Raw genomic sequence first — 16,990 nt, 5'->3', positions numbered from 1 at the left:
AGGGAAGTGGTGGAGTCACCATCCCTAGAGGTCTTCAAAAGATGTTTAGATGTAGAGCTTAGGGATATGGTTTAGTGGGGACTGTTAGTGTTAGGTCAGAGGTTGGACTCGATGATCTTGAGGTCTCTTCCAACCCAGAAATTCTGTGGTTCTGTGAGGATATGCCTTTGGTGATATTTGCCTGCAGATCAGTTCTCCAGGGAAGAGGATCACTTCAAGACCACACCTCGAGTACTGTGTTCAGTTTTGGGCCCTTCACTACATGAAGGACATTGAGGTACTCAAGCAAGTCCAGAGAAGGGCAACAAAGCTGGTGAGGGGTCTGGAGAACAATTCATATGAGGAATGGCTGAGGGAACTGTTCAGCCTGGAGAAGAGGAGGCTCTTCTAAACCTAACCCTGACCCTGACCCTAACCCTAAACCTAACCTCATCCCTAGTCCTAACCCTAGCCCTAACTTTAACCCTTACCATAACCCTAAACCTTTCTCCTTCATGCCGCCTTGGCTGCTGTCTGCACTAGCAAGACCAGCTGTCAGGAATGCCAGGTCACAGAGACCAGGGGAACAGCTGGAGCAAGGAAGATGTACCCTGAGTGGAAGAGGATCAGGTCAGGGAATACTTCAGCGAAGTGAGCATTCCAGAGTCCGTGGGTCCTGATGCCATGCACCACCAAGTGTGGAGGGAGTTGGCTGCTCACCTTGCAAGGCCACTCACAATAATCTTTGATCATTCATGGCAACTGGGGAAGTGCCTGAAGACCAGAGAAAAGCAAATGTCACCCCTATCTTCAAGAAAGACAGGAAGGACGAGGCAGGGAACTATAGGCCTGTCAGCCTAATCTCAAACTTTGGGAAAGTGATGGAGCAACTAACCCAGGAAACTATTTCCAAGCACACAAATGACAAGAAAATCAAGAGCAGTCAGCATGGATGCACCAAGAGGAAGTCAGGCTTGACCAGCTTTATAAACTCACATGGTGAAATGCCTGGTCCGTTGGATGAAGAGAAAGCAGTGGATATATTCTGCCTGGACTTCAGCAAGGCTTTTTATGCTGTCTCCTGTAAAATACTCCTACACAAGCTCCCGATGTTATTGGCCTGATGGGCAGTGAGGTGATCGAAAACTGCCTGGATGGCCAGGCCCAGAGCAGTGTGATCAGTGGCACAAAGTCCAGCTGGAGATCAGTAACTAATGAGGTACCCCAGGGGTTACTACTGGGCCCAATCCCACTTAATATCTTCATTAATGATCTGGATCATGCAGAAGAGGGTGCCCCCAGCAAGTTTTGGGACTGCTAGGAGTGGCTGATTAACCACAGGGTCATGCTGCCATCTGGAGGAAATTGGATGAGGGATCTGAAGAAACAGTCTGACAGGAAGTTCTTGTTCTCTTGTATTGGCTGCACTACTCATGAAGTTCAACAAGGAGAAGCATGAAGCCTTGCATCTGGGGAGAAGCAACCTCATGTACCACTATATGCTGGAGGCTGCCCAGCTGGAAAGCCGTGTGGCAGAAAAGGACCTGGGCATCCTGGTGGAAACCAAGTAGAATATGAGCAGGCAGTGTGTATTTGTCACAAAGATGGCCAGTGCTATCCTGGGTTGCACTAGGTTAAGTATTACCAGCAGGTCAAGGGAGGTGATCCTTTTCCTCTGCTCAGCACTGGTGAGGCCACATCTAGAGCACTATGTCCAGCTCTGGGCCCCCCAATAAAAGAGATGTGGATATGCTGGAGCAAGTCCAACAAAGGGACATGAGGCTGATGAAGGGACTAGAGCACCCCTCCTGTAAAGAGAGGCTGAGAGGGCCGGGACTCTGCAGAGTCTCAGAGAGATCTCATCAATGTCTATAAGTACCTGAAGGATATTTATACCTGGAGGGTGCAAAGAAGATGGAGTCAGGCTCTTCCCAGCACTGCGCAGTGCCAGGGCACAAGAGGCAGTGTGCACAAACTGGCAGACAGGAGGTTCCCTCTGAACATCAGGAACCCTTCCGTGCTGTGCAGGTGACAGAGCACTGGCACAAGTAGCCCAGAGAGGTTGTGTAGTCTCCTCATCAGAGATCACTAAAACCACCTCCTCATTGGATATCACCAAAGGCATATCCTGGACTAATGCAGATTTTAACATCAAGGCTCCTTATGTTATCTGTCCCCAGAGTCACTGCTGAAAGCCGCAGCTCAAGGAAGTGGTGCCGACAGTCAGAACATCTCCATTGTCTTGCTGACGCCCTACCTTACAAGGTATCCAACCACGGGGCTGGTGAGCATCAACATTTTCAGTGACCAGTGCTTGTTTCTGGGTGGAGTTCGAAGTCACTGGAGGGAAGACCTGTGCAGGCTTGGCCCCTTGACTGACTGGCAGAGGGTACACTGCATCTGCAAGATGAAGCAGAGTCACAGATGCCTGTCAGTGTATATGGCCTCAGAAAGATTTACATTCAACATCAGGTTCTTGGCAGCCAAAGTAATAGTTACCCCCAACACGATAAACCTGGAAAGACCACTGATACAGACATCCCTAAAAACCCTGTGACACTTTTAACGGTGCTCTTCATTCTTGCAGCCTACTTGCTCTTGTCCCTCTGGGCCATGCAAAAAGACAGGGCTGACAGGGCCAGCAAAGACAAGATTAAAGTTCTGCCTGACAGCGACCCCTCGGACAGAGAGCTTTTTGGTCACCTTGTACACAGGAAGTCGCTGGGGAGCTGGAACCAAAGCTGACGTTTTTCTCCAGCTCATTGGTCAGAACGGCACAAGCGATGTCCACTGCTTACGGCACCCCCAGGTTCCTTCTTTCTGTCAAGGAAGCACTGACCGCATTCTCTTGACAACTAGGGAGGACTTCTGCGCCTTCAGGGTCTGGCACAATAACAGGGGCCCATCTCCTGGATGGTTCTTAAGCAGAGCCAAAGTTGAAAACACGTCCACTCGGAAGACCTGGCTATTTATGTGCAGGAAGTGGCTTTCTCTCAACAGGGGAGATGGCTTACTGGAAAGGACATTCTTTGTCACAAACCCCAAAGATCCCCTACCCAGAAAGGACTGCTTTTTGATCCATCTCTCCAGTCATCTGAGAGAGATTATCCTCTTGCTTTACAAAATGCATCAACAACAAAGCACATTACCCACTGATTAATGACATACATGATTCATGAAGTTACATTCTACTCCTACTATCAAGAAAAATCAGGCTTCTCCTCTGACAGAAAAAGTGAGGGGCTTACTATAAAATAACACTAACACCCCTACATACTCGTGCAACTGTATATTGGGTTTACATGGCAAGGGCTTGGGAGCACGGGTGGGTAGAGGAGTGGCCTCCATGAGCAAAGCCCAGCTGCTGCCCCATGTCAGATCAGAGCCAGTTGCACACAGCTCCAAAGGGACCCACCCCTGGCCAGAGCTGATCCAGTGAGGGATGTTGGTTGTGCATCTGTGGGAGCAGATTTATTAAAGGGAAACAACTGCTGCAAAACAGCAGCTGGGAGAGAGGAGTGAGAATCAGCCCTGCAGACCCCAAGGTCAGTGCAGCAGGAGGGCAGGAGGTGCTCCAGGCAGGCAGCAGCAGTTCCCCTGCGGCCTGTGGAGAGGCTCCTGGTGGAGCAGGCTGTCCCCCTGCAGCCCATGGGTCCCACATGGAGCAGATCTCCACGCTGCAGCCCGTGGAGGAGCCCACGGTGGAGCAGGTTTATGTTGCCTGGAGGAGGCTGCAGCCCATGGAGGGCCCCCGCAGGAGCAGGCCCCGGGCCGGAGCTGTAGCCTGTGGAGAGGAGCCCACGCAGGAGCAAGGGGTTTGGGGGAAGCTGCCGCCTGCCTGTGGGGGGCCCATGCTGGAGTAGTTTGCTCCTGGGGGATGGACCCTGTGGTACAGAGCCATGTGGGAGCAGTTCTTGGAGAGCTGCTGCCTGTGGGAAGTCCCACAGGAGCATTTCGGGAAGGACGGCATCCCATGGGAGGGACCCCACGGGGAGCACAGGCAGGGAGTGACCATGAAGGAGCAGTGGAGACAAAGCGTTGGGAACTGACCGCAGCCCCCACTCTATGTTTCAGCTCGACACTCAGATTCCCTCCACCCTCCTCAGCTGCCTATTTTCAGAACACGGGGGAGAGCATAACATCTCTGAGACCACATCTTACCTGACAGACTTGAAAACCAGTAGCTAACCAACACACATGCTGCCGGAAAGAACCAATGCACATACCTGAACACACACAGTGATTGCTTACACGTGCCTTCCTCATGAAACAAAACTCAGTACAGCTTTTGTCTAATCCTTCAGCTGGTAAGGAATGTAACAGTCAGCAACACCAAAGACTGGTTTATCCACAAGTCCCTTCAGACCCCATTTTTCATCATACCTGGGTCAGCGCAGCATCAAGCAGTTGAGAGGATTCGGTGCTGGCACTGGACGAGCCAAGTCCAGAATCCTGCCAGGCCTCCACAACAAACAGATAAGAAACAGAGGATTTCACACACTGAGATGACAGAGTTCAAAAAGTGGCGATGTTTTGATGTTTTTCAGCTATGGCCTTTGCTTTTTGTGTGTGTTTATTTATATTTGTTTTGTTTTCTTCTGTTTCAAAGAAGGGAAGAGCTGCAAAGACAAAGTGAGCAGCTACGCAAATCTCTTGTGCAGCTGTATGTACATCTGAAGACTCAATTTGTTGGGTTAGCAGTGGGGAAAAAGAACCAAAAATTATAAATTGTAGAATTTGAAAGGCTATATACCTTACAAGGTGAGGACCACACTTCACTCCCTGCACACAAATTTGAGCTGGTTCCTCTGCTGAAGATACACCTCATATGAAACAGTGACACGGGAAAGGAAGACCCCAGGTTTCTATATACAGAAGCAATACTGCCTTTTCCTAAACAGGATGGCCACACAACCACCACATTGGTCACCTCACTACGTCAGGGGCTTTCCTTCCCAATTTACTCACCTAACTAATGCCGTAGTTGTCAAAACTTTTAGGGAGCCTCGCAAAGACATCTTTTCCAACAGTGCTCAAAACTGCTTTCTTTTCTCTCACTGATTGGCTTAAAGACTCACATCCCAACACTTCTAGTACTCAAGTGTTCACTTTACAAGCCTGGGAGACGAGACCAGAATAGAACGTTACAAGTTTGCTTTACAACTCACACTACATTCAGAAACAGCATCAAGGAAAATGCCAAGAAGGCCTTAAAGTCAGGCCTGCCAGTTACAGACTACCTTGCAAGGACCCCCACAAATAGGCCACGGACCACTCTCCTCACCAGGCTTCAAAACCAATTTCTGCTTGAAGCAGTTCTCCAGGCCACCGCCGGTTTAGCACATCAGCCCCAGTCAGCCCAAGGAGAAAAGGTGATCCCATTTGGAGGAGTTCTGTTGATGCCAAGGCTCATAGGAATGAAAACATTTGGGCACGAACATCAGCTAGGGCTGAAAGAAGGCCAGCATTCATCCCTAAGGACACGGCTCCCAGCTCATCTGGTTCAGGTACGTGCAGTTTCCATCCAGCCTGGAAAGCCTCTGCCCTCACAAGGCTGCAGCATAGCTCACTCCTCACCAGAAGACTCTCACACTGACAACAGCAGGATAGCAGCAAGGCTGCACCGTTTCACCTCGGCTCCTGTTAGCTCACCAGGACAACAGACTGGACAAACCACCCACTACACAGCAGAATTTCATGGAACAGACCCTTCTGGAAGCAATATCAAGGCATGTGCAGGACGAGCAGATGATCCAAGACAGCCAGCACAGCGTCACCAAGGGCAAATTGTGCCTGACAGGTCTGGTGGCCTTCTGGTGGTGATGGAGTGATTGCAGCAGTTGACAAGGGAAAACACACCCACGTCATCTACCTGGACTTCCCTGAGGCCTTTCACACAGGCCCACATGACATCCTGGTCTCTGTGTTGCAGAGAGATGGATGTAAAGGGTGGACCATTTAGTGGGTAAGGAATTGGCTTGAAGGCTGCACCCAGAGAGTGGTGGAAAATGGCTCTAAGTCAAGGCAGAGGCTGGTGATGAGTGGTGTCCCTCAAGGGTCTGTCTTGGGACTGGTACTGTTGAATATCTTTATCAATGACATTGACAGTGGGATTGAGTCACCTCAGCAAGTTTGCAGATGACACCAAGCTGAGGGGTGAAGTCAATACAAGAGAAGGAAGGGATGCCATCCAAAGGGACCTGGACAAGCCTGAGAAATGGCCCACATTAACCTAGTGTGGTTCAGCAAGGCCAAGTGCAAGGTGCTGCACCTGGGTCGGTACAATCCCAGACATGACAGACTGGGAGAAGAACTCACTGAGAGCAGCCCTGTGGAGAAGGACTTGGAGGTTCTGGTGGACCAAAAGCTCATCATGAGCCAGCAGTATGTGCTTGCAAAGCCCAGAAGGCCAACTGCATCCTGGGCTGCAGCAGCAGAAGGGTGGCCAGCAGCAGGTCAAGGGAGGGGATTGTCCCCTTCTGCTCTGCCTTGTGAGGCCCCACTTGGAGTGCCACAGCCGGCTCTGGGGCCCCCAGCACCATAAGGATGTGGGGCTGTTGGAGCGGGTCCAGAGGAGGGCCACAAGGATGCACAGAGGGCTGGAGCACCTCTCCTATGAAGAAAGGCTGAGAGAGCTGAGGATGGTCAGCCTAAAAAGAAAAGGCTCCAGGGAGATTTCCTTATGGCTTTTCAGTACTTTAAAGGGGGCTTGTAAAAAGATGGAGAGCAATTTTTTACTTGGGCAGATAATAACAGGACAAGGGGGAATAGTTTTAAACTAAAAGAAGGGAGAGTTAGATGTTAGGAGGGAATTCTTCACTCAGAGGGTGCTGAGGCACAGACAACAGGTTGCCCAGAGGGGTTGTGGATGCCCCATCCTGGAAGGTGTTCAAGACCAAGACTGGATGAGGCTGGGCAACCTCAGCTACTGGGTGGCATTCCTGCTCATGGCAGGGGGTTGGAACCACATGATCTTTAAGGTCCATTCTAAGCCAAGCCGTTCTTTAATTCTATGATTAACAGATGAGCACACCTAAAAAAATAGAAAAAACTTGCCCAAACCTCATCCGTTGTTGCCAATGAAGAACCTAAGAGCCAATGGGTGCACATGAGAGCAGCACCCATTGTCCTCTGGGTCATAAACAAGTGATCCTGCCCAGACTGCTGGGGACACTCAGGTCTTGGGGCTTGTGTGTACTGGCATACGAATCTGTGACTGAAGGAAATCCAGGAGAGCTGAGTAGGTACAAGGCAGAAGAAGAGCTTGTAAAGCAGCCATCACCTTCCCTTTTCACACACGCTGGCTCTGCTGCTTCTTGCACTCATTTCCCCTCATTCTTCTCCCTAAACCCAGAACAGACTGCCCGCTGCCAGGCTTCCTGGAGGAGAGTGCCATTGCCTCCACTCCTTTTCCTGCTTTGCCTTTTCTCTTTTGGGCCAGACCAAAGCCTTGCCCTTGCTGCTGCTTTCCTGCTGACTCTTCCCTTCTAGCAGTGTCCCTGCTGCCATGACACCCCCTGCAGCTCCTCGCACTAGGACCCACTTGCTGCTGCGGGACTGGGCCCAGGCACGGTGGCCACAGCATGGTAGGGGCCAGGCAGGCCAGCTCTGAGAGCAGAGCTGCAGGGCTGAGGGCCAAGGGGAGTCAGGAAAGCCCAAGACTCACCCCCGTCATCTGGAGACTCCATGCTGACAGCATGGCTGCTCACCTTGCCCCTTGCTGCTCCCAGCCTGGCCTTCTTTCTGCGCTGTCTGTTCTGCAACAGCAATGAGCAGTCCGCTCCAAAGGCTTTGTGTGGGGCTCAGGCTGGGCAGACATGCCTGCAGGTGCACTGTGAGAAGTCATGCTCAAACATATTAGGGGATATTCTGGGTGGTGGGGAAGGACAGACAGAGTGAGAGTGAAGAAAAACCATCTGGCTGCTGAGGAGGAGATGGGAACTCCAGCTCACGGGGAATGGCAGCCACGTCTGCTGGCGGGCAGCTGTCCTGCCTGCCCCAGCACACCAGGGCCAAGGCAGCCCAGGACTGGGCAGCTGCCGCCCAAGGGACAATGATGGCACCTGCACCAGGCCCCCACACCAGGCCCCCTTGCCAGCTGTGCCGGGGAGGAGGGGGTTAGGTCCTGGTCTCCATGGAGCACATTCTGATCTCCAAGGGCACCCACTAACAGTTGGGACTCCTCAGCTGGCTCCCACTTGCAGGTAGCACTGTAATGCCAGAGCTCCCTCAGGACCTTCTGGTCATTGCTGACATGCCTCCGTGCCCTCTTCTCCTCCTTCCGCTGCTCGGCTTGTTCCACCAAGCCCTGCGAGCTTCCTCTCTCCACCTGCAGCCACCACCCCTGCTGCTCACCTTCCTGGACACTCTTGGAAATGTCTCCCAACAGCACAACACCCAGGGCTGCGTCACGTGCCGGGGGAGCAGCACCAGGGTGATGCACTACCACCTGGGTCCAGGAGCAAGACCAGAGGCTGAGAGGAAAGAGATGCAGCACCAGCTGCACCACGCTGCACCTGGTACCTGAACTCGGCCTGGGTGAGGAGCACCTCTCGCTGGGTAGGGCAGGGCATGCTGCAGACAGGCCTCTCACCAACAAGTACTCCTCTGCCCCAGAGAACTAGTCTGGTGGCAAATATCGCCAGAGACATCTGCAGGCTTGGCTCTGCGAGAGACTGGCAAAGGGAACAGTGCATCTGCAAAATGACGGAGAGTTGTGGAAGCCCATCAGTCCATGTGGCCTCAAATAAATCCACATTCAACATCTGGTTCCTGGCAGCCAAAGTAATAGTTACCCCCAACATGGTGGACCTGGAGAAAATGCTCATAGCAGACATCCCTAAAAACCCTGTGACACTTTTAACGGTGCTCTTCATTCTTGCAGCCTACTTGCCATTGTCCCTCTGGGCCATGCAAAAAGACAGGGCTGACAGGGGAAGAGGAGGCTCAGGGGAGACCTCATTGCTGTCTACAGCTACCTGAAAGGAAGGTGTGGAGAGCTGGGGGTCAGCCTCTTCTCACAGATAACCAGTGATAGGACCAGAGGGAATGGCCTCAGGTTGTGCCAGGGAAGGTTCATATTGGAAACGAGGAGACATTTCTACTCAGAAAGAGCAGTCAGGCACTGGGACGGGTTGCCCAGGGAGGTGGTGGCGTCACTGTCCCTGGGGGTGTTCAAGGAAAGGCTGGACGTGGTGCTTGGGGACATGGTTTAGTGGGTGACAGTGGTGGTAGGGGGATGGTCGGACCAGAAAAACTTGGAGGTCTTTTCCAGCCCTACTGATTCTCCGATTCTACCTTCAAGAAGCTCATAAAGGAAGAGGGGCCGCGGCAGGGGCGGGCGGGGCCGCCGGCGGCGGGGCCGGGCCGGGGCCGCTCATCCCGCCGGCCGCGCTCGCTGCCGAGCCCCCGGGGCCGCCGCCGGGGCCCGCTGCTGCTGCTGCCGCCGGCCACGCGGGGCCCGGCCGCCCCGGGGCGCCTCGGCAGCCCGGCGGCTCCCTGGCCCTGCCCGGCCCTGCCCGGCCCTGCCCTGCCGCCGGGGCCGGGGGGCGGGGGCCGGGCTCCGCGGGGCGGGTTCCGAGCCGTGGCCGTTAGTCCCCGCCGGCGGTTGGGGCCCCCCGGCCGGCTGCCGCCCTGCCGTCCGCAGCGCCGGTGCTGCCCGGGGCCCTCGGGGCGCCGCCGCCATGCCCCTGCGCCCCGCGCTCCTCCTCCCGCTGCTCGGCTCGTTCCTCCGAGCCCTGCCGGCCCTGCTCCCCGCCTGCAGCCGCCGCCGCTGCTGCTCAGCTGCCCGGGCCCCCACGGCCGCGTCTCCCGAGGGCACGACGCCCGGGGCTGCGTCGCGTGCCCGGAGACCGGCACCGTGACGCTGCGCTACCAGCCGGCCCCAGGAGCGGGGCCCGAGGCCGAGAAGGGAGGGACGCGGCCGCCAGCCCCGCCTCGCTGCCTCTGGTACCTCAACTCGGCCCGGGCGAGGAGCACCTCGGGCTGGGCAGGGCAGGTGACGCTGCACACAGGCCTCCCGCGGCCCGGGCACGCTCCTCTGCCCGCAGCCTCTGGCCTCATCACGGTGCAGTGCTCGTCCAGCCTGTGCGCGGCACCCAGGTGTCTGCACCGCAACATCAGCGTCGTGATGCTGCCCAGACGTGCTGTCCTCAACAGCACGGACATGTGCGGCGATCACGGAGGAGGTGCGCCACGGCTGGCTCGTCGTGCTGCGCCAGCCTTCCACCCCGAAGAAGAGGCAGGGCTTGTGGCAGAAGGGAGCGGCGCCCCGAGGGGGCTCGTGCCAGGTCTCCTGAGGCTCGCGGTCAGTAACAGCACCCCGGGAACAGTGGAAATGGCAGTGCTTCGGCAGGCAGCAGCCTGTAAGCTAAACTCGGTCGTAATTCAAAAGCCTCTTCACACGTCTGTCATCCATCAGAAAAGGGGCATGACTTTCTACCTGTATGCCAGAGTGCTGGTGGACTGCAGCCTCAGCTTGTCTATAAAGCCGGAGTGGATATTCTATGCTGTTCCGGACATGAAAACGAATCCGGACTGGGAGAAACCTTTAAACGTGTCCTTCCTGCACGGCGTGGACACGGTGCAGCTAACTGTCCCCGGCTGTACTCTGAATTACGGCATGTATCAGGTGTATTTTACTGCTCGAGTGGATGTTATTGGGGCTAAAAGACACTTCAGTCGCACGGACAGAGTTTTCCTTCAGATTGAGAGAAGTGATCTGGTGGCGAATATCGCCGGAGGCACGTACCGGACGGTGGGTTTCTCGGATCGCTGGACTCTTGATGGCTCCGCGTCCTACGACCCTGATTCGCAGGAGCCGCTTGAGGGAATCGCGTTTACTTGGTACTGCACTAAAAAGGTGTCGGACTATGAGACCATGCAAGTCAGTGCAGGACAGAAATGTCATCGCTCCCAGAGGGACTTGAAATGGCCAACACCTACGGGTTCTGTTCAGGCAGTGCCACCAGAATTCCTCCCAGGAAACGCTGCATACCACTTCCGTCTGGTCATCCAGAAGGACAGTAGAAAGAGCTATGCCAAGCAGACCGTAGACGTGAGGCCTGGCTCCCTCCTCTTCTGGCCGTGGCGTGCCTGGAGAACTGTGGCGGCGCTGTCATTCCGACGGAGAGGTTTACGTTGTCGGGAAAATGCCTGAACTGTCCGACAAAGAGCCAGCCGGTCTACCTCTGGTCCCTTTGTTTGGAAAACTCTACCGAAATCCGCTTTGACTGGTCTTCCAGAACTTCAACGGGCAGGTCTGGTCCTTTCCTCTCTATACATGCTCTGACTTTTACAAATGCTGCGCATCAGTCATACACGCTGCTCTTAAAAGTGACCACTCGGGGCGGTGGGTCATCACTCTACAGATATGTGTTCAGAGTGAATTCTCCTCCCAGGGCCGGGACGTGCAGCATCAGCCCACACCGGGGTACAGCCTTTCAGACTAAATTTGTTGTCCAGTGCAATGGATTTTCTGACAGCAACTTACCTCTGACATACAAAGTAATAGTAGCTTCCGATGTATCCCAGACCGCCAAAATAAGCTCGGTGGAGGAAAACACTTTTGGCATCATTCTGTACGTTGGCTATCAGCCTAGAACTCCTCCGTCTTTCCTGCCAGTTGGCGTGCCCTCTCGGAAGTCTACTTTGACCCTGTATGTTCAGGTCAGTGATTCTCTCGGGGCATTTACCCAGGTGAGCTTATATATCCGAGTGGAGAACCCTGTGAAGAGTCGACCACTAGCTGTCGTCTTCCATGAAATGCTTGCCTCAGTGAGCGGTTTAAGCGCGCCCATGACAGCTTATCTGCAGACCGGAGACTATTTTAATGCTGGTTACTTGGCTTATCTTGCAGCCTCGGTCCTCAACTATATTAAAGCTGCACCAACAATCCAGATACCCAAGGCTCAGTTTCGGGAAAGCCTGATTAAAACAGCTGTAAATATTTCGGTAGAGAGCATGATGGAAATCAACCAAGTAGTTGCCTCCCTTTTTCAAGTCACAGAGGAACCAGAGGAAGTGAACATTCGTTCACTGGAGATTGCCATTACAAAACTGACCGAAGTAACGAGAGTGCTGAAAGTACAGAGGAATGAGAGCCACTGGTCTGAACAAATAGAAATTCAGACCAGCGGAATACTAAGGTGCTTGTCCAACATCATGAGGGCTGCTCTTCTGCCTCGCAGGAATGTCAATGTTGGTGGAGTCACGCAAGTCTTCTCCATCGTGGAAAACTTAACAGAGATAGTTTTCCAGGGCAAAGTCCCCGGAGAGACAGACACTGTCATGGAAACAAAAAACTGGAACATCACTTTGAAGAAGGATGAAAACTGGAATGTCACCAATGCGTTCTCAGCCACAGAAACCTGCAGGAATTGTTTCTATCCAACACTGCAGAAAGGACAGAATTCAAGTCTGCCCCGCAACGCTGTCATTTCCACTGCGGTTTTTGAGTTTGATGAGAATCCTTTCCCATGGCTAGGTTACACATCGGAAATCGCAACAACTGTCTTGGGCTTCAAGATGGCAGAGACCAAGGCTAACGGGGATCTGCAAGGGATCCTGCCTGAAGAAGCGGACATTCTTATCGCAAGGAAGGATACTGAATCAGCAACTTTTCGATTAGCAGTGGGACCCGATAGAACAGAAACCTACACTACTGGAGGATTTAGTCTTGAAGTGAACAGAAATACCAAGATCATCTACATCCAGATCCTGACGAAATTAAAAGTGACCTTCCAGGTGGTAGTGTTTACGGGCACAAACGTCACTCAGGCTTTTCCCATAGCCTCTTTTGATGCTTTTCCTGATATGCCGACAGTTGCAAGCAAAACCAAGACGGCTAATGCGGACTGTAACATCAAGGCTCCTTACGTTATCTGTCTCCCAGAGTCACTGCTGAAAGCCGCAGCTCAAGGAAGTGGTGCCGACAGTCAGAACATCTCCATTGTCTTGCTGACGCCCTACCTTACAAGGTATCCAACCACGGGGCTGGTGAGCATCAACATTTTCAGTGACCAGTGCTTGTTTCTGGGTGGAGTTCGAAGTCACTGGAGGGAAGACCTGTGCAGGCTTGGCCCCTTGACTGACTGGCAGAGGGTACACTGCATCTGCAAGATGAAGCAGAGTCAAAGAAGCCTGTCAGTCCGTGTGGCCTCAAATACATCCACATTTGACATCAGGTTCTTGGCAGCCAAAGTAATAGTTACCCCCAACACGATAAACCTGGAAAGACCACTGATACAGACATCCCTAAAAACCCTGTGACACTTTTAACGGTGCTCTTCATTCTTGCAGCCTACTTGCTCTTGTCCCTCTGGGCCATGCAAAAAGACAGGGCTGACAGGGCCAGCAAAGACAAGATTATAGTTCTGCCTGACAACGACCCCTTGGACAAAGAGAGCTTTTTGGTCACCTTGTACACAGGAAGTCGCTGGGGAGCTGGAACCAAAGCTGACGTTTTTCTCCAGCTCATTGGTCAGAACGGCACAAGCGATGTCCACTGCTTACGGCACCCCCAGGTTCCTTCTTTCTGTCAAGGAAGCACTGACTGCTTTCTCTTGACAACTAGGGAGGACTTAGGAGACATCTGCGCCTTCAGGGTCTGGCACAATAACAGGGGCCCATCTCCTGGATGGTTCTTAAGCAGAGCCAAAGTTGAAAACACGTCCACTCGGAAGACCTGGCTATTTATGTGCAGGAAGTGGCTTTCTCTCGACAAGGGAGATGGCTTACTGGAAAGGACATTCTTTGTCACAAACCCCAAAGATCCCCTACCCAGAAAGGACTGCTTTTTGATCCATCTCTCCAATGGTCTGACAGAGGGCCATCTGTGGCTCTCGATTTTTGCTCGCTTTCCCACTGACACTTTCACCAGGCTCCAAAGGTTATCTTCATGTTTAACGATCTTATTATTAAACCTGCTCGTTAACATTATGTTCTTTAATGCTGACAAGGAAGAGCAATCTCCAATACACTTGAGGTACTTGAGATCAATAATAATAGGGATTGAATGTGCTTTGGTTACGATACCTGTGGAGATGCTTATCATTGCCTTATTTAAGTATTCCCAGAAGGACCCAACCGGCAGTCCACCCCTCCTTTCTGGAAAGCTTAAGAACGGGAAGGAACCTTTGCAAAAACGGTACCTCTCAGAAACTTCATCACAATCCGGGAATAATAATCCCCTGGAGAACTTTCCTGGCTCCAGCAATGCACAGGGCCCACTGCCTCACCGAAGGATGAGCAATCGAGGAGCTCCCCAGAACTGGAGCCACTCCCCCATTTCTGAAAGAGATGCCGATGCAACTGGAGCTGAGGAGCAGACTGCCAAAAAGAATTCCCCTCCAAAGGCTCAGGTCTTGCAGAGAGGGCTACCACCCAATTCCAGTTTCAATAAAAACTCTGCAGAAGAAGGTGGCAACTTTCTGAAAGAAAGCAAGCCGCTAAGTGTCACCTCCAGGCCTTTTCGCAAGACGCCACAGGTGGTTTTTTGTTGGTGGTGCGTCTATCTCTCGTGGGCATTGGTTATAGCTGTAACTGGTGTATCATCATTTTTCATTGTACTGTATGGTTTGTCTTACGGCTACCAGACTTCCATGGAGTGGCTTTTAGCATCGGCAGCCTCCTTTATTCAGAATGTGTTTTTCCTTTCTGTCCTAAAAATCGTTTGTTACTCAGCTTTGAATACAGTTCGTCCTAAATACTGTGCAAACATTCCGTGGTTAACTCAGGAAAATTATTCTGAGATAAAGCTGGACAAGGAAACACTGAGTGAAGATGAGATGAGAGAGAAGCACTTGAAACTTGCCCAAATCAGAGGCACCAAGCAGTATAAGCCTTTAGAAGCTGATGAAATTGCAAAGATGCTGAAAAGGGCAAAAATTAAAGCCAAGGCTTTTGTTTTCATACGAGATTTCATTAGCCACCTTGTTTTTTTAGCTCTGGTATTACATTTTGCCTATTCCAGTGAGAACAACAACATTTTTCACAACAACCAATTTATTCAGAACCAGTTCTCTCCCAGACTCTCCCCTGTGGACAAGATAGAAGATATTTACATGTGGATGAATGATGTCTTCTTGCCCTTGATCCACAACAACATTCAGCCTGCCTTCCTTCCTGAGAGCTGGTCCAAAATCATTGGTTTGCCTAGGATGAGGCAAATACGGGCTAAACAGACTGAGAAAAAATGTTTCCATCCTCATAGCTTTGTAAATAAATTTGTGATCAGTGAAAGCCACTGTCTTCACAAATACGGCAGGGACACTGAAGAGAAAGGTGACTACGCTGGCAGTTGGTCAAAGATTTCCAACCAGTCTGTTTCCAAGGATGCCAGCAGTTGGCTTGGGTTTACTTACCAGCCAAACAAAACTCTGTGGAGTTATTACTCATCTGGCAATTTGCGCACATATGGATCCGGAGGTTATACCTTTTACTTTTTCCCCGAAGAAGGAAGACGTAATTCCACAGCAAGGCTGGATTTGCTGCAAAAGAGCCATTGGATCGATGAAAATACATGGGCTCTGATCATTGAATTAACTACATTTAACTCCGATGTGCAGCTTTTCTGCAGTATCTCAGTCATATTTGAACTTTCTCAACTGGGGACCATAAAGCCAAGTTTGTCAATACACTCTTTTGCACTCCCTATTTTTCATCAGCAAACAAAAGGTCAACAATTACTCTTTGTTGTTTTTGTTGCCTTTCTGTTCATTTACATCACAGATGGCCTTTACATCATTGTGCAAAGGAAAAAATATATTAAAAGCCCTTCCAACTTAATTAATTTTGGCTTAGTATCAACATTCTTCCTTTTTGTTCTTTTAAGGGTCCTAAAGTTTAAGATGGGAGCTGATATAGTGAAGTTCTACTTACTTACCCAAATGATTTCATTCCTTTTCATGCAGTTTCTCATGTAGATCAGATTTTAAGGAATACTACGGGCTTCTTGGCATTTCTTGTAGTTTTGAGAACTCTAAAATATTCTCAATTCTTTTATGATGTGCGTCTGGCACAGCGATTAATCATGGCAGCTCTTCCCGGAATATTTTCTATGGCTTTTGTGGTGATGGTGTACTTCTTTGTATTTATGGCTTTCGGCTACCTTGTGTTTGGCCAGCATGATGACAATTACAATAGCATCATTCACTCAGCTCAGTCTGTGTTCTCTTACTGTGTTTTAGCTTTCAGAGATACTGACTTTCATTCCAACAGGTTCCTGGGTGGTCTCTTCCTAGCCTCTTTCATGTTTGTGATGATCTGTCTTTTGATCAATCTCTTCCAAGCTGTTATTATGTCTGCCTACAGAGATTTGAGACAATCCATGTATGAAGAACCATCTGATGAAGCCCAAGCATTTGATTTTTTATTACAAAGGCTTAGAAAGATACTGTGTTACCTGATCTGTAGAACAGCCAAAACAGGTGAACCCAATCTTTCTCACAGCATGCTCTATGGCCAACCTCAGAAGAGACGTCAGCAGCATTTAGGCCTCAAGAACAGAAAAATAAATGAAAAAAAAATGGTTTATCTTGTCATATGAACAATGCAAGATTTCATATTCCAGGTCAACTGTACTCTGTAATACTTATGTTTAATGTAATATTTAGGTTTCCATTAAATGTTCATAAATATTTTGTTTTATTTTTAAGAATATTTTAACATTCAACCCCTTGCTACTGATTGTGCTTAGAGTTTCTCAACTGAAAGAAATTGTGCTGAGACTATTTTGCATTGGTGTCATTGCTATTTTGCTGCCATAACGCAATGGGTCAACCGCATTTGGATGGTGAGCCCCCAGCCAGCCACTTGCTCGCTCCCTATCCATCACGATGGGGAGAGAATTGGAAGGGCAAAGCAAGGAAATAGATAAATAAATAAGTGGGTTGCAATAAAGACAGTCTAATATGTGAAGGAAAGCAACAACAGAAATAGATACCCAGAAGTGAAGGACAGAAACTGTTGGAGAGTGTCCAGAGGAGGGCTACAAAGATGGTGAAGGGCCTAG

The 16,990-nt window shown here is 51.0% G+C and overlaps 1 protein-coding gene across 1 annotated transcript; it reads left to right on the top strand.

Moving 5' to 3' along the window:
* The first annotated feature begins 8,682 nt into the window (after positions 1-8,682).
* On the top strand, positions 8,683-16,709 carry LOC116488313 (polycystic kidney disease and receptor for egg jelly-related protein-like). Its single transcript, XM_032185854.1, is given in 5 exon segments — positions 8,683-8,829; positions 9,626-11,045; positions 11,048-13,222; positions 13,225-15,855; positions 15,858-16,709. Coding segments are annotated over 5 exon segments (7,041 nt in total). The 3' UTR covers positions 16,526-16,709.
* Positions 16,710-16,990: the final 281 nt, after the last annotated feature.

This window comes from Aythya fuligula, chromosome 1 (assembly GCF_009819795.1).
Source record: "Aythya fuligula isolate bAytFul2 chromosome 1, bAytFul2.pri, whole genome shotgun sequence".
NCBI classification, from domain to species: Eukaryota; Metazoa; Chordata; class Aves; order Anseriformes; family Anatidae; genus Aythya; species Aythya fuligula.
The sequence above is the reverse complement of the archived record's forward strand: the minus strand, read 5'-3'. Positions and strand labels throughout refer to the sequence as shown.